The sequence below is a fragment of the Juglans microcarpa x Juglans regia genome, chromosome 3D (assembly GCF_004785595.1).
Source record: "Juglans microcarpa x Juglans regia isolate MS1-56 chromosome 3D, Jm3101_v1.0, whole genome shotgun sequence".
In the NCBI taxonomy this organism is placed as follows: Eukaryota; Viridiplantae; Streptophyta; class Magnoliopsida; order Fagales; family Juglandaceae; genus Juglans; species Juglans microcarpa x Juglans regia.
This window is the reverse complement of record NC_054598.1, coordinates 10,261,875-10,279,875: the sequence shown is the minus strand read 5'-3', so window position 1 is coordinate 10,279,875 and position 18,001 is coordinate 10,261,875. Positions and strand designations below refer to the sequence as shown.

Sequence of the window (18,001 nt, the reverse complement as noted above, 5' to 3'; positions counted from 1 at the left end):
AAGTCATAGCTGCGAAGGACAGGAACAGTAAGTGATAACCAACTAAGATAGTTGGAACCATCAAGTTTAATAGTTTCGAGTTGAGCAACATTAGGAAAAAGAAAGTGAGCGCAAGTAGAAGAAGTAGCCATTAAGATCAAGGAAAATAGGCGTTAGCGTATGGCTTAACTGATACCATGTAAAATATGAAAAAGTAGGAGAACTGTTTTGGTGCTCAATGCCAAAACAGAGTAATATATTATAGTATATATAAACCTTTCGGTTACAGCAATGTTTATCTATAATTACATTTCACACTAGATTTATAATTTAAACTAGTATCGTGCTAGCTATGCACAACATTTGAATTTTGAATTATGCTAGATATCCTCCTTCTATTGTAGATAATCTTTGAGAGCTGAAGAATCGATCTTACCTATTGAGTTAGTAGAGGTAATTCTCACACTATCAACATAAAAAACTAGCTTAAAAGAAGATATTTTTTTTTTATATTTATAAACTAACCACCAATCCACTCCCCAATTAATATGAAACAATACCCAACAGTTAGTTGGGAGTTTGGTTGATGTTAACATTTTTTTTTTTTTTTAATTTCCAACAATTAATTGTTATTCGATTGTACCAAATTTAGTAGCTAGCCTAGCTAGGTGACCTGATGATTGGCAGTAGTTGTGGCCTCGACAACAACACGGCATGACACGCGTCCTTTTGTACATGTTCTATATGGCAAGTTTTCCAGCACGTGAGGCAAGTATTGCTTGATACGTACGTATCAGAGTGTCACGAATTTATGCATTCCTATATATCTTATAATTAATAACATCAAATGAAAACCTCGCTGTCATTTTCGGTGAATTTAATGTACGTGTAGTACTGTTAAAAAAAGGTTGATCATTCCTACCTAATTCCGCCGGTAGAATAATTCACCAAGCCTTTTGCTTCTTCTTACGGGTAGAATAGTACTATTCACCGGTAAAATAGTACTATTCTACACTTTGGACAGAACTCTATCCAATATTCCTACAGATAATGAAAAGAAACTCGAACTATTTCTCGCAAAGACCTCAACCATATCCCTCAATCACAGTCTCATCAGTACTGATCTATCAAAGATATAGACGACACATGATCAAGAGCAGATCAAGACGTAGACTTTGTGTTTATGTAATCAATAATACCTAGCTGCACACAATCTGTTGCATATAATGCTATTCTTGCCTATTATACTATAGTTGCAGTTATGATCATATAAACAACACTGGTACTATATATATATATATATATATATGATCATCGAGACATATATACCATACACGCACTCGATCGTACTCCAGAGCAGAGAAAACATGAAGAACTAGATCAGCAGGATAAGGGGATCTCTTGTGGAATATCCGGCTGTGTTTTCTCATGCATGGCATTCTGATGATCATTTTGGGATACAGTTAGTATAAAATTAACATGATATATATATATATATTAATCGTTTCAAAATACTTTCATATTTTAAAGAATTAATAGTTTTGACTGTAGTACTGGTCCACCTTTTAGGCGACAATTTTGCCCATTAACCTTTTTCCTTTTGAGAAGTTAATCAATGCGACAACATAATCATGACCCACAGATCATAAAACTCCAAAAAATCAAAGCTAGCTATCCCTTACCTAACAATGCACTAACCTCACACACACACTAAAAAAACATGAGCTTTTGAGAAATTTATAAGCGGTAATTATTATTGAAGTTATATATATATTTTTAAGTTTTTTTTAAAGATTGTTGGCAATCATGAAAATAAGAGGAATAGTAAATATGTGGTAAGAAGTGATTATTAATAAATTTATATATTTTTAAATATTTTTCTTAATAATTAAGAATGTTAAAAAAATATTTAAAATTAAAATAATAAAAAAATAAAATTTTAAATACACTATAGAATAGTAAAATGGTGGTATGAGGGTAGTAAACTTATCATTATCCCGGATAATGATAAGCTTACTACTTCCTACCACCCTTTTACTACTTTTATTTTTCTTTATTTTTTTTTTTATGTAATGATTTGGAAGTGACTATTAGTGAAGTTATATATATATTTTTTAATTTTTTTCTTAATGATTAAGGGTGTTAAAAAAAATACTTAAAAGAAAATAATAAAAAAATAAAAATTTCAAATACACAATAGAGTAATAAAATGGTGGTAAGAAGGTAGTAAGCGTATTATTATCTTTGTGAGAAACTAAGGCGATGCTAGTAAATCATTTTCATTTCATATCATTTTTTTCTCAAACATCACTTAATATAAATACTTTTAAATCAATTATTGCAATTCTTTTAAACTAATCATTACAATTTTTCTAAAATTTTAAATTTCAAATATTTCATTTTTTAAAAATCTTAGAATAAAAATAATATTAAAAAATGCATTCTAACAATATTTGCACTTTATAATATCTTTTATTCAAATTTTTCTCTCTCATTTCTCAAAACTCAAAAAATACTTAACTCAAACTATCTCACTACTATTTACAAAAGAGTTTTACTACTCATCATTCTCACACACCATACACCAATAAAGATTAATTATTTTTAATCTTTATTTTATTTTATTATTCCTAAATTAATTGAGACGTTTCTACTCATCATCCATACACCATACATTTGGTGAGAGAAAAAAATTAAAAAATTATGTGTGGTGTGTAGTGTAGGAAATCAAGATGATGAATATAATTTTTTTTTATAAAATTCTGATTTCATCTCATTCCCTAAGCATCTATTTAGTTGATAAATTTTTATGATTGAATCATATATCATACATGTGGCATACCAGAAAACATTTTTATAGTTGTAAAAAGTTGTGGAAAATAATTAAAAAGAATAGCTTTTAGAAAATAACATTTATATATATATATATGATGATAATCATGCGCTAATTATTACCTTTAGAACTTTAAATTTTTAATTAATTAAGATCCATGCGATTTCTGTTTAGCAAATTTTGACTATATCTTTTTCTTTTTTATTTATAAAAAAAAAAAAAAATTGACCATATCTCATCTCAATTGGCCCAAAGGCAAAGGGACCACCCCATGAGATTATTGCTATCGCATCTTCTTCCGTCACTATAAAACAAAGGAAACATATAACGCAGGACCACTCGTTCTGCATAGTCTCCATATTCGACATTTACAACATGCATAAAGATATAAATGTATTAGTGTTATGATCTATATTGCTACTGGATGATGTTTAATATTATGAAAACACAGATCGTGGTTATGCTTTTCAAAACTACAAGAAATGTTTAAACCAGAAAATTGTAGAGTTTTAAGCATTTTTTTAAGATATGCATAAAGAAAGTGAACACAAGATGTTTGATGGAAGTCTTCGGTCACTGTGATAGTACCGAGAGTCCACTATTGATATTTATAATGTAAATTACATCAATACAAGACGTATTTTACCGTTAGAGACTTGTGTTTATACAAGGAAATTGCGGAAAGAAATAGATACATGTTTGACAAATTTGGGAGTTGAAAGGTTTGAGGTTGTCATATGAGTGATCGCGAGGATCGTCTTCCACTGGAAGTGTGGTAGCCATTGTGTGTGAAATCTTCATTTGGTAAGTCTTCATTTGTGTACATAGCGGTTGATGGTTCACTTGTGCTATTACCGCAATGATACAATTTGCTGTAGCCTGCATAAAGGCCGGTGCCTTACGATCACGTACGTACGGGCACTGAGTCCACAGGTGGAGGTCCCGATTAGCAATGGCAGCGAGCCTCAATCCCTGTCCAAAAGGCCAACCTGACAAAGCATCTAATTACCAAAATCATCCGTTAACATCTATTCTGTAAGTCTGTTAGGCCGTGGTTTACGGTCCCAATACTTCCCTGATCCATGGAAGCAAGGAAAATAATTTTTGTAACACCCGGGCCAGCCAAGCTACTTTATAAAATTTTGGGTTTATAGTTATGAAAAATCTTTTGGGATTGCAAGTAAAATTTTTTGAAAGAGAATTTGAGCCTAAGATATTTTTGGCGGAATATAATATTTCAATAAGTTTGATAATTAGGTTTAAAATCTTTTAATAGATCAAGTGGATTTTCATCCGAAAAATTTAAGGGACAAGTGTTTTTTTTTTTTAGGTTGAGTTGAAGCCCAAAACTTAAGGAAAAAGCCCATGCAATAATCCTATACATGATCCAAGTCGTGGGCCAAATATTTTTCTTTTAGGCTAAAGAGCTCAAGCCCGTGGAAGCGATTCCAGACTCCACGTCGCATGGTTTCACGCCGTTTTCCATTTTCATGCACCTCCTTCCTTTTTCTTTAGGTTTTATTTGTTTCCTACTTCAAACGTATACATATGTTAAGCATCCTCAACTCTAGAATAAGTGCCGCTCGTCCTCCTTTTCATAGAAGTGTCAAACCGAGATCTCCACTCTACTCCCGCTAGCAAGGACCCTTACTGCCAACCACTGCCTCCATTGCAATCTCCTCCGCACGATGGAAACAACCTCCATTTTCTTTCGCCAAAAACAGAGTGTGAATCTGTTTCCGTGACCCCCTGCACCACTCCTCACAAACACCACCAATCCAAGCTACAACCAAGCCACCCGTAGCGCTAGCTCTCTCCACTTCGTCACTACCGACTCAGCCACATGAAATCATAGCCACCGATGCAACAGCCCAGTGCTCTTCTCCTTCGGCGCCACCATCCATCTCACGTGAAAATCAACTGTGTGGTCCCTTGTTTTCCTGCATCCAAAACAGAGCCAAGTGTCTCACCTCCAAGACCAACGACAGAAACTTCCCATCCTTTTACCGTCGTGCACCATTGCTCAGCCGCGAGGCACTTCTAGGTCAATCACATTCACTGCGGTAAGCCTTTGTTTTCTTCTCGTGTTCTTTCTTTCCCTCACTCTACGTCTCCCTCACGGTGCCCTCATACCTCTCTCTCTCTCCCTCATCTCTTTCTCCCGCTCAGTGCGCCTCCATGGGGACAGCCATTGTCCACCGCATCTGTCCATCTCTCCATAAGTGTTGCCGCTGTACTATTGTTTAGTTTTTCTTCCGTTCTTTGGTAGTTCTTTATAAGGTGTATATATATACATACATATATATATATATATATATATGTATGTAACTATGTTAACCTAATAGAAGGAAGTATTATTACTTTTTTACCCCTTAGTGTATGCCTCCAGATTTATTCTTTAGGGCTTAGTTTAAATGGGTTTTGTTTTTAAGTCTCAAAAATATTATATTTATGTAGATAATATTTTGATAATATTGTTAATTAAAGGAAGTAAACCTATTTTTTAAGACAGGAGTTTTTCATGACTTATTTTATGGGAATTTTTAGTAGCCAAAGTATTCTATTAATTTATAATACGTTGTTGATATTTTAGACATTTTAAATATTAGTATTTATTGAGTTCCATAATTATCATAATACTTATTCGATAAATTTCTTATTCGGTACGAATTCGATTAAGTGGATATTGATAGTTTTAGAAAATGATGGTATTTTAGGAATTATAAAAATTTTAGGTTTTAAGGATTTAAAATAAGTTTTTTTTGGCATTGTAGGTTTAAATATTAAAATACGTGATTGATTGAAAATTTATAGGAATTACGTGATTTTTATAGGTGAAGATTAATATTTGTTCGGTATTGTTGAAGAATTTTTTTTTTTGAAAAACTAAGCAATCCAGGTAAGCGAAGTTCATGTGCTAGACTTTGCATAAAAATGAATAAAATGAGCTGATGTTGATTTTTGGAAAAATATGCATGTTTTATTATGAAAAGAAATTTGAAACGACCTTAGTTATTTGTTCTGTATGACTCATGAAATTTTGTATAACAATAAAATACTTTCTGTCATGACTGGTGTAGACATGAGCAAAGTTTTGGCATTCTATTTCTGAACTATGCAAAAAAGAGCGAATATGAAAAATTATATATAAATCATATTTTTGTGATCGGATTCTAATCTGTTCTGTTCTGAAAATGTTTTGTACTCTGATATAATATGATGTGATTTCTGAAACCTCTGGCATGACATTCTGTTTTTGTTCTGTTCTGACCTTACTACGGGTGTAAAACTGTGGCCTCTGTTTGGGTTGGTACCAAATTTTCTGTTTTTGGTGCACCCACTTTAGAAATAAAGTAGTTTTCTGCCTGGTCTTTCTTATGTGTACACTCGGGGCTCCGAGAATAATAAGGAGAAGATTCACATTCTGTTTATACTCAGTTGGCCGCCAGGGTTTGCACAACTCTATTGTTATGATATGATGTGCCAAAGGAATTTTCAATAAGAATATTTTTAAACTTTCGTTATGATATCTTTGATAACATGTTCTGACTCTGCATTATTAAAATAAAAAATGTTTTGTTCTGCATTCTGAACTTTATAAATGCTCATGTTTGCATACTAGTATATGTTATTTGCTTACTGAGTTGTTGGTAACTCACCCCTTATCTCCACAATATTTTTCAGATGATTTGAATATTTTAGCTGAGAATCAAGAATATGGAGCATGAGTGAGATGAATTAAGAATAATTGATTAAGATTAGAATGTTTATATGAGTATTGGAGATTTTTTATTTAGTAAGCTTGTTGTGCTCTGATGATGTGATTTGTTGGGAGGTTGATATTTATATTAAGACTTTGTATTGTATTAGAATAATTATATTGGAGTAATTGATGTGAATTAATGATTATTTTGTGCGACAGAGAAAAATTGGAGTATGTACTATGTGGTTGGAAAATGATTTTTAGGTGACATGAGTTAACTCTCCAGATCCCTTGGGGACGGGGCGTTACAATTTTATACGTTCTCTCTTCAAAGTATCATTCTTTTTGTACGATAGTTAACTTCATCTTATTCCTCCAATTTACTCATCTAGACATCTTCAAGATTTGGAGAATCAGTCGATAGTACCAAACGAGGGTCGAATTGTAAACAAATAGATGACTATCGTTTCATGCACAATATCACTATTTTGGATGTGACTCATTGATTCACAATTAAAGAGGAATGAGGCTTGATGGTTTGAGAGAATACCTCCTATGCCTAAATCAGTGAAGATAATGGAAATCTTTCTAACAATTCATTCAAATGAGTTTCATAATCAAACCTGGATGATATAAACAGAGCTCACGATGCTTCCTGTTGTTACTCAATAACTATCTCACCCATTGTTTGAAATTCAAACTTTGGGGATATTGAGATTTAGCTTGAGCTGATAGCCTTTTTTTTAAGAAGTTATAGTTCCCTCGATACTAGTCTGAATATGTTTGGATTGGACTACACCTTAGATTAACTAGGTTATCGGGCTGTGATACGGCCCAGCGCTCATGGTGCGACCCAATCACAATCCATCAAAGAGCTTTGCATTGTAATGAAAGCAGTAATTGAGAAATTTCAGGAGGCTGAAATGGAAATGGGGAAACAGAGGGCTAGCACTAGCAGATACAACAGGCATTACGAGGTCATTGAGGTATTCGTGCGTATTTGCCGAAAGCTTCTTTCAAGGAGGACTCGGTGGTCATCATCCTTGCCATTTTTGCCCAGCAAAAGCTCTACATTTTTCTGCAACTGTTGCCGAATAAGTGAAGCGCACACGTCAGTCTTATACAGTGAAGGTGAAGGTTCCCAGTTCGATCCTGGGCATGCATAATTACCTTCGAGATTTTCTTTTTTCAGGTCCACCTTACTTTCAAGTTTCCACATGCTTCTTTCAATCCTAAAAAGTTTGTCAAATCTAGAATTTGATAAAAAACGAAAAGCTAAAAAGGAATTTCGTAAACAAGTGAAAACCTAGGCTCGATTTGACTTTTCGCTTTTTTTCTTTAGTATATAAGCTCCATTTCACAATGCACAATTCTCCGCCGAAATCGTAGAACATTGAAAGAGAACAGAAACGAAAAAGCACACTAATTTCAGGGGGGCGGGCGAGAGAGAAGAATAATGGTGACGCTGGTGGTGGCGACGACGACGGACCCTGCGTCCTTAAACCCGGCCAACGCGCTCCTAGCCATGCCCGGCTGGCACCCTGGTCCCTCTTTCCAGGTTCAATTGCCCCCAAAACCCTTGATTTCCTTCTTCATTTCTTCGTGTATATATGCAAATATGTATTATGTTTTGAACACGCTTACTGTTTTTTTTTTAAGTTGAAAATAAATTATCAATCTTTGGGTTACTAGGAGGGTTTTAAGAGCTTTGCGAACCAAGGAGTGAGGGTATTGCTACATGACAAGGGCATAGTGGAAGAGGATCACTTGGACCACCGATGGGAGGAAGTCACCGGCGAGCCTGTTCATGAAGTCATTTTCCTCAGCAAACATACCGCCGTTTCCAACCGCCCCGCCCTCACCGTTCACCCCATCGGTAATGTGTTCGTTTCTCCCTTTGCTTATTCCGATTCTCTCATTTTACCAAATGTGCGAATAACGTGGGTGCAGGGGTACCGCACTTGAGGGAAGATGAAATTCCGCCTCAGGGTGGTAAGCCTGGATGGGCGGCCCCACCCAATCCTCGGATCGGCCCTTGGCTGAGGCTCTTGAAGAACATTGCTCGTTCTCATAATTTGGTTCCCGAGTTTGAGGTAACTTTCTCTTGCTCAATGCATTCTAATTATGATCTGGAAGCCAACTCTGATTGTTCCTCCTACCCTTTTTATTCAGCGAATAAATAAAAAAATGAAAAAGGAATGCACTGTAATTATATTAGTGATCTCTTTGAAATTTTTTGTTACCTAAAATTGTAGATTACTTTGGAGGGTACTCATCACGGACCGGTGACTCATAAGCCAACTATGTTCATAGAGATTGGTGAGTCTTCTCTTAGTTTTTACACTTCTTTTTTGGTTTTTTTATTATTAAGTAAATTAGTAGTAAACGCATGCGCAGTAGTAAATGCATGCGCTGCTCGGACTATTGCTAATACCGTCTAATTTTTCTACCATCTCTGCAGTCAAGTAATTCATATAATCTCCAACTTCGCCTCATTGAAAAAATGCCCCATTTGCCTCTCCAGATTACAATTTTCAACTTTTATTCACCTCCAACTTAGTAGTAAACCTCGGACTAAATTGCTAATACTATTTAGGCAAGCAGAGGTGGGAGCAGAAGGTTTTTTTTCGTAAATAATTTGAAAAGGGGAGGAAATGTTTGTTTCAATAAGAGTAGTGGAAAGGTTGAGAAACTGGAGAGTTTATATCCAAGGGAGGAAAGGTTTTTTTTCCCAGCAAGAGGAGGGGAAAAGTTGAGAAACTGAAAGTTTTTGATGCAAAATAATGAATAAATAATAAAATTTATGAAAATTGTTGATGACGTGACTCATTCTTTTGTAAAGGCATTACTTCAGCTTTTATATAGGAATAAAATTTAATGAAACACGAGTATTGTATTAGACGTTAATATATGATTTTTTTTTGTTGTTGTTGCTGTATAGACTTTTGTGCATTAGTAATAGATTAGTTGTAGAATGGCAATTGAGTAGAAGTTATAATGTGTTCTTTGGATCGATTATTCATGTAAGATAGACTTGTGGTGGTAAGGTATGGCTAGTGAAAAGTTCAAAGGGGCAAAATACCCTATATTGAAGAGCCATAATATTTTCTACTTCTACTCATTTGGTGAACTCATCTAGAATTGAATATTTCCAATAAGTGGTCTTTGGTCTTCTTACGTCATGAGCAGAGCGACTTAGGGCTCATTTGGACACTTAGAATATCTCAAAATATTATATTTGTGAATAGTAGTGAAATAGTTTGAGTTAAGATGTTTTATTGGGTTTTGGGAAATGAGAGGGAAAAAGTTGAATACAAATATTATAAAGTTAAAAAATTGTTTGAATATAATTTTTGTTTTCAATTTTGAATTTTTTTTTTTTTTTTTGTGTTTTATTTGGAAGTTTGAGAAAGTTGTATTGGGTTTTGTGTTTGGATAATGATTAGGTAGAATAGATGAAAAAAGTTGAAAATTTGAAATTGTAAAGTGTTTTGTGTTTGAGTGATGTTTGGGAAGGAAATATCTGAGAATACCATATTACACAAACAAGGCCATAATCTGACTTCCCTCTTCTCGCCTTCAACCTATGTTGTCTAATTTCTCACAGTTGAAAATATATTGTAAGAACATTTTTAGGGTCTTAACCAAATAATTGAAAACAAACCAGTTTTTATAAGGTTACTTCTATTCAAAGCGCATAGGGGCACAACCCAAATACACAAAGTGTACAGTAGAGAAACAAATGACTATAGGGATGAAGAAAAAGAACATAATTCCATAAAATCTACAAAACCAGAGGAAATGAAGCCGTTGTCTCTTGTCATCCAAACATAAAGAGAATTAAACATAGTGACCCTTAGTTCTAAAACTGTCCTCTCACCATCTTTGATGATCCGAGCATTGTGCACCCGCCAAATGTACCACATCAAGCATAAAGGGAATATCCTTGAGACTTCTAAATTTCTATGATTACTTGGGGCTTACCAACATGCATCAAATCCACCACCTGCTAGGGCATGATCCGCTTAATCTGAAATATGCTGAATACCAAAGCCCATAAAATTTCTAGCCACCCCATGGTGAAGCAGAAAATGATCGATGTTATATGCCCCTTGCTTACACATAGAACAACAGTTCATTGCCACAACATTTTTCTTTCTCAAATTATCCACTGTTAAGATCTTCTTGATGTAGCCAACCCAACAAAGAATACTATCCTAGTCAGTGCCTCATTTTCCTAACTATTCTACCAAGGAAAAGAGGGACCATCTTGGGGAAAAACCGTTTTGCTACAAGTATATTCTATTGAGAGGAAAATGTTCATCATCAAAACAGAAGGAACCATGATCTGTGTTAGTTTTCAGCTGTAAATGCATTTTTCTTAAGTTTCAGTCAATGCTATGTTACATTTAATTATATGATTTCATATTTGGATTTCCATTTAAGTTTAACCGGTTTCATCTGGTTAATACAGGTAGTACAGAAGAATACTGGAAGAGGCAAGATGCAGCTCATGTTATTGCTCTAGTGAGTAGAACTTAATGGATTTGTACTTTTTTTTTTCATAAGTAGAGTTTGGTTGGCTTGGGTTATGTCCAGATGAATAGGAGACCTCTTTGCCGATTGGAGAGGATTATATGTTAGCTCAATTACTTATAAAAAAAAAAAAAAAATGTTAGCCCAAAATTGTAGCAGTGCGGAAGATGGTCCCTACCTGTTTAGTGTGGTGTATTTGGACAACAAAAAATGAGACGACTTTCGAAGATCGTGAGCGGATGATAGAAGAGCTTAAAATCTCTTTTTTAATACTCTGCTCCTTTTTGCAACTACCATAGATTTTAATGGCCCAAATTTCATAAATTTTCTTGTAATTTTTTCTATTTCTAATTAAGTATTCTTCTTGTATCTGTCCTTTGTCTATATATGCCTTCCGTGTTTTCTAAAAATAAAACTTTCTATTATTTAAGAAAAAAAAAAGATTAAAAAATGTTTCATTTTCACTTTCACTAAAATTTGGTTGAACTGATGCTTGAAGTTGGTTTGGGAAGGACTTGGTCTTGGAGGAGGAGCTGCTGTAGGACACTGGAGCAGGTATGATCCAAAAGCCAAACGAAATCTCAGGCTATTTCTTAATCTTGTTTGTTTGGTGCAAGTTTGATGTTTGCATTTACATTCTTCACCAAAACTTGGTTATTCTACATTGTAGACTAGTTTCATGTTTAATACCCAGAGACCTGCCTTTATTCTGCCCCTGTTTTATGACTTCTCATATGTGAATATGTTCATGTTTTGGTTAGTGTGATGGCTTACTTGAAAAATGTTTACTGCCAATGTGTTCTATTTTTTAGGGACGTGCAACTCTAACTTGCTTCGTTTTTGTCTGGTTGCCATGTTGATATGCTCTTAGAGATCACGTATTGTGTGTTTAGAACATAATTATATGATTGAGAAAAGAAAAGTCTCTGTCATCTCACTCCTTCCACACAAGACGACTGTTTTTATGGGCAAAATTGTGTTCTGATGCAGGGAGAACGATAAGAAGAGAGTCCTTCTTGGGATAGGTGGTGGACATTATGCACCTCGGCATATGGACATAGTTCTGTAAGTTATGCTCATACAGTAGTTTTCTGCTCGTTTGATTCTTTAAAACTTGTCTCAGTGCTATACATCAGTTGTTGACATTGAACTCTTACGTGTCAAATTGATTGAGAATGTAGCTGCCACTATGGTGACTAATTAATTCAAATCATGCACAAAAATATAAGCTCATTTTTAGTAGTGTTGTTCCTTTTAACCTTATTATGTGGTATGTTTATACAACTTTGGACATGCTAACATGCACCATCTGAGTTCTCTGATGAGTATATAAAATTTGGTTTTTAGCTGGGGAGACGCGTTTTCCAATTTCTCTATTTTATCCTGTTGATACCTCCTTGCGGAAAGAAGAAAAGAGAAGCTAACAAATAACCAACCAAAATTAACTTCAATTTTCAATTTCTTGTTTAGTTTGTTTTTTACAAGAAATTAATGTTTACATCAACCATGGGTCTCTTTTTCACTGTCACTGGTCTTTTATTTCTGAGAATTCTGCTAGTCTTAACTGTTTTTATGCCATTTTCATGTCTAAACGAAGCATAGATGAGCATGTTCACAATTAATGCACTGAAATAGGTTGTCTTCTCAGAAAGTAAAGTCCTCTGTTGTTTTCAAATACAGGAAAGATGGTGTTTGGGTGGGCCACCTACTTTCTGGATATTCCTTGCCGATGGAAGATCCCAGCCTGTCAAAAGTAGAAGAACATGCAAAAGAGATTGGAGGGACTTGGAGGGAGTCAATCAAAGCTGCATTTGAGGCTACAAGATTGGCTTTCCCTGGTGGGGAAATTCTTGCACATCTTGATCAAAAGTAAGATTACTGAGAAGAATATTTGGCATAGTTTGACGAGATCTAAAAATATGATCAGAAGCTTGAACATCTAATGCCATTGATGCATTTTGAGAAATGAACGTTATCTAAAAGATTATTCAAGCAGACATAGGTCACAACTTTTTAATATGATTTGGCTTAACATGTCTTTTGCATGCAAAATATTAAATGTTGGTTTAGCCGTGAGTGGAGTATATTGTGGGTAGAAATTGCAGTTAGCGAGCAAACTTGAAAATTCTCAAATGCTTTGCATTATGTGGACCGTAACTATGAAACCCTACTGCTGTAGTTGCATTAGATTGAAACCAGTGTCTGCAAAATGATTACAGTTTGCGTGCTTATGGTCTTTCATTTTTATTCTCCTCTTTTCCTGTGATGCTCTATCAACCCTTGATAGAAAATGGGTTTACCAGAAAGATCTACCCATTATTGTGGAAGGGTTGACATATGCTTTATTACCATTGATTTTAGAAATTTCTTCTACGCAAGTACAAATAATATGATCAGTTTAAAGATTCATGGCTTTACTGTTAAATTTTAAAGATGTGTGTATCTTTTTGTTTTAGGTTTTTATCTCTCTATAAGGAACTTGTAAATGGTTAAGTTTTGATAGCGACCTCTTGTATCCTGAAATGTTTTATGCTTCCATTATCTTGTAAGATTAATTTTGTCTTGGTGTTTGGGTTCTTCAATTTCGTAGGAAAATTATTTCATTACCCGTCTGGTTATTTCACACTGCATAATATTGGTTGCAGGAGTTTCAAGGGCTGGCAGAAGAATGCTATAACAGCGTTCCTAGGGGAGCAGAACATTACAATTGGCAAACCAAATGACTTCAACTGATTTTTGGAAGAACAGCATTATATTGCAGACATAACTTTTTCAGACAACATTAGTGATAAATTGTGACAGTTTATTATAGTTATATAAAGTTGCATCCTATAGGATTAGCCACAGTTGGAAGCATTTAGTGAAATTTCCTGGCAAAGGCCATTACTTTTGCCCGATGAAAGATGTGGAATTATCTGAGTCACGAATTCCGCAAGTACATGAACATGTGATCGTGAGTGATGATCTGCAAATGCTTGGCACTTGATAAGTTCTATTTTCCTATTTTGCTGCATATTGGTTGGATCTTAGTCACTCTTAGGAATGCATGCATGCATTTCCTAAATTAGTACCCTTGTCGGAAGCATTTGAAATCTTGTTATGTCGACTGAGGTTAAGAACCGATTAAAGCTATTACATATAAATTGCCAGTATTAAAATGACAGACTATAAAGACTACAAAAAGAGTTGAGAAAGCCCTGAAGGACTGAAAGAATGAAGAAATACTCAAATTCCTCGATATAATCATTACGGAAATTTGCCATCATCTCTCCTAAATTATCAATTTTGGTGGTCCACTATCTACAAACTCGAAAAATTATATTTTCAAGCCGATAAGTATAACAAAAAGTGTGTGTGTGTTTGTGTGTATATATATATATATATATATATATATATATATTTTCGGGATGTGTTTCGTACCGCAAATGGTCTTAGACCTACAACCAAAAGACAAGGGGGGCTTGGTATGGTGTAGGACATTTTCGATGCTTAAGACAATGATATTGGAATGTATGAGTTTCTTATCAACCTTCTATTCAAGTCAATCCTTTTGGTATGTACCTTGATAATTATTTATACGAGATGAATATCCCCTTTTGGCTGGGCTTGTCTTCCAATGTGATTCTTTGTGGTCCTTAGTGGAATGTGAACCATCATGGCCATAATCTTGCCCATTATCATGTTAGAGGGCATTGACTTCCCTTATCGCCAGTTATGTCATTAAGGCATTGTTAACAATAGATGGATTTGAGTTTCGTATTTATGTATTTAGCATTTGCGATTCTGACGGTTGCTAGATTGGTTTATGGCGCCCTTGAAACACATGGGCCTTGATAAAGCGAGATTTGGACTGATTCTCTTGAGGGAATATTTATCTTAATAGTTACCTTGCAAATTCCTGTCTCACAAGTGTGATGGGAATTTCACCTTTTTCTTTCCCCACATTTTTTTTGTGCATCGCTTCAATAACCCTTGGGTGTCCAATCCTTCACTTGCAGTTATTCATCTTGAATGGCGTGAGTGCGCTGTTTCAATGCCTCTGAACGTTCCATCTCCACTCACAATTAATTACCATGATGACACATATTCCCACATTTAGGATATCATGTGTCGCCTTACATCCCATGTCCTTTTGTGCAGCGTAGATAATGAGATTTGCTCATTTTGTTTCTCTGTTAGTGAAATCAGTCGTTTCCTTGTTGGGGTTACCCAACTGTTGCTGTTCCCTTTTTTAAATCCTTGTCTTTTTCGCATCTTTTGTTTCTTGTTATTGCGCTCCCCTTAAAAACCTAATCTTCTATCTTTCAGTTTCCCTTCTTTCCTCTACTCTTTTCGTCACCAATGGCTCCCCGTAATGCTTCTCACTTTGGCTCCTGTGGTTTGTGTTCTTCACATCCTCAAAGTTCTCCTCACAAATTTGAGGGTGACAGTTCACATTGCTTGAATGACTTTGAAGGTCACCATTCATTCACGGCTACCTCCCAGGTAGATTTGGGCTTGGTGAGGAACTGGTATGGGGTCTCGGACTCTGTAGTTATGGACTTGCCTGGGACCCATTGTGGGGCTGTCGACTCGGAAGGATTTGCTGAATAGGTTGTTTTGTACACGAGCATGTTTCTGATGGGGCTTCGACTTCCCTTTTATCACCCCATTAGCAACGTTTTGGATTTATCAGGCTTGCCCCTTCATAGCTCCTTCCTAATGCCTAAAGGATTTTGTTGTCATGCTATGTGGTGTAGTGTCAAGTTCTGGAGCCCACCAGTGAGGAGTATCACGACCTTACTACCCAAAAGTTTGTTTACACTCATGGTGTCAGACGTCATAATGGAAATTCGTTTACACTCATGATGCTCCCTCACGTGATGAAGACGGTGGGGGTCAGCAACTTGCCATCCACCCCTTCCACAGTTTCTTGCAGGGAAACTCCCAACTTCCTGTTCAATCCTCAAGGATAATCTCACGATGAACCTTTGAGTGCTAACCATAGCGGGGGTCGGGTTTCTATAACTTCTTCGCCTTTCAGTACTTCGCCTTTTAGTGGAGGAGTTTCTTCGCCCACCAATCTAGAGGGGATTTCAGTCTAGGTCCTTTCACCAGGTGAAACTTAACCACCTGGGGAGGGCATATTTGCAACTTTGTCCAGTGCCACCTTGCACAATCTCCCACAGCTTCGCTGCCTCGTTGCTTTGGACGGACGGACGACTCTAAGCCTTCATTTGGCAGGGAGTCTAACTTTCCTCTGGAGACTTACTTCCATTTGGAGCCTAACTCCCTTAAGTGGGAGGATGACGTTGCCACTGCCCTTTGGGATGACGTGGTTAATTTTGATGGGATTTGGAAAAATCCCAAGAATAGGTGTCGCGGTGCTACTTCGAAGATGAATTCTTGGAGGAAGAACGCGACACTGGGCGGGATAGATTCCATCACATGGACCAAGCATTGGAGGAGACTAAGCAAGTAGTCATCATCCTTTATCGCCAAATGCGGGTGCGAGGGCACTTGACTTTTATGTTGGGTAGGAGATGTGCTCAACCACGCTAATCGACGACGAGTGATGCACTCAAGGGGAGTGTCATCATCCTTTAACCATCAAATACAAGTGCGAGGGCACTCGACTTTTATGTTTGGTGGGAGATCTGCTCGATTGTGTTAATCGGCGAGGATTAATGAACTCAAGAGGGTCGTATCATCCTTTGATCCTCAAAATGCGAGTACGAGAGCACTCACATTTGTTGCAATTTAACGTTTGGAGATGGGTTAACTTCATGTCACGAGAGATAACATCTAAAAATGAGATAATTTTATTGTAGCTTCGAATTTACATAACCTTAAGCAAAATATTTCATGAGGTGCTCAGCGTTCCATAGATGAGATAACTCATTTACTTCCTCGTCCTTGAGGTGGTACGATTTTGGTTGGTGATTGGCTGTAACCACGTATTGTCCTTCCCACCGAGGACCTAGTTTTTCTTCTCCTTGAGTCATCATCCCTGCTTCTTTTAAGTCCAAGTAAACTTTGAATGATTTGGACTTGACCCTTCTATTAAAGTAATGCTCTGCTTTTCTTTTATTAGTCACTGTCTGCATTTTCGCCTCATCTTTTCTTTCTTCTAGTAGGTTGAGATGATATTCTAGCCTTTATTATTAGACTCTTCGTAGTAGTGCAAGACTTTATAGCTTGGCATTTTAATTTCTACTGGTAGCATTGCTTCACTCCCGTAGGTTAGGGTGAAAGGGGTTTCTCTCACTGGGGTCTTTGTGGTAGTTCTATATGCCCATAAGACTCCCGAAAGTTCCTCGGCCAAGTTCTTTTTTTGCCCATTGATCTTCTCTTCAAAAAACCAAGTAGGATTTTGTTGGTTGCCTCAACTTGTCCGTTGGCTTGGGGATGACCCAGAGATGAGTATTTAACCTTGATTCCTAACTCAACGCATCAATTGTAGTAGTGGTCAGAATCAAATTGTCATCCGTTGTCAAATATTATACTTCAAGGTATGCCAAATCAACATATAATGGCTTTCCACCAGAATCTGGTGATGTCATTAGTTGTAATCATCGCTAAGGCTTCTGCTTCCATCCATTTTGTAAAATAATCCACAACGACAGTGACAAACTTCAGTCTTCCTTTGCCTGGGGGCATGGGGCTAACGATGTTGACTCCCAATTGCATGAAGGGCAAATATGATGTGATCGACGTTAGCTATTATGGCGGGGAACTAGGCACTGGTGCATATAGTTGACATTTTGCACATTTTCTAACAATTTCTTCCACATCTTTGAGGGGGTGCATGGCCAATAATAGCCCGCTCTCATGACCTTCCCAACCATAGCTCTTCCACCAGAATGATTCCCACATGCTCCTTTATGTATTTCCGTAATCACGTACCATGCTTCTTCCAACGAGATGCGTCTCAAGAGAGGTGTGGAAACGTCTCGTTTGTATAATACCTC

At 36.2% G+C, this 18,001-nt stretch overlaps 1 protein-coding gene across 2 annotated transcripts; it reads left to right on the top strand.

Annotated features, from left to right (window-relative positions):
- The first annotated feature begins 7,464 nt into the window (after positions 1 to 7,464).
- LOC121256483 (D-aminoacyl-tRNA deacylase) lies at positions 7,465 to 14,054 on the top strand. 2 transcript variants are annotated; one of them, XM_041157295.1, is made up of 11 exons: positions 7,465 to 7,646; positions 7,886 to 8,073; positions 8,208 to 8,391; positions 8,466 to 8,608; positions 8,771 to 8,834; positions 10,990 to 11,042; positions 11,551 to 11,606; positions 12,042 to 12,116; positions 12,732 to 12,920; positions 13,697 to 13,806; positions 13,838 to 14,054. In XM_041157295.1, the coding sequence occupies exons 2-10, from the start codon at positions 7,972 to 7,974 to the stop codon at positions 13,782 to 13,784; spliced, it is 954 nt and encodes a 317-aa protein (XP_041013229.1). In that variant the 5' UTR covers positions 7,465 to 7,646; positions 7,886 to 7,971; the 3' UTR covers positions 13,785 to 13,806; positions 13,838 to 14,054. The 2 variants fall into 2 exon arrangements, with proteins under 2 accessions (XP_041013229.1, XP_041013228.1); XM_041157294.1 differs by lacking the exon at positions 7,465 to 7,646 and having other exon boundaries at positions 7,765 to 8,073.
- Positions 14,055 to 18,001: the final 3,947 nt, after the last annotated feature.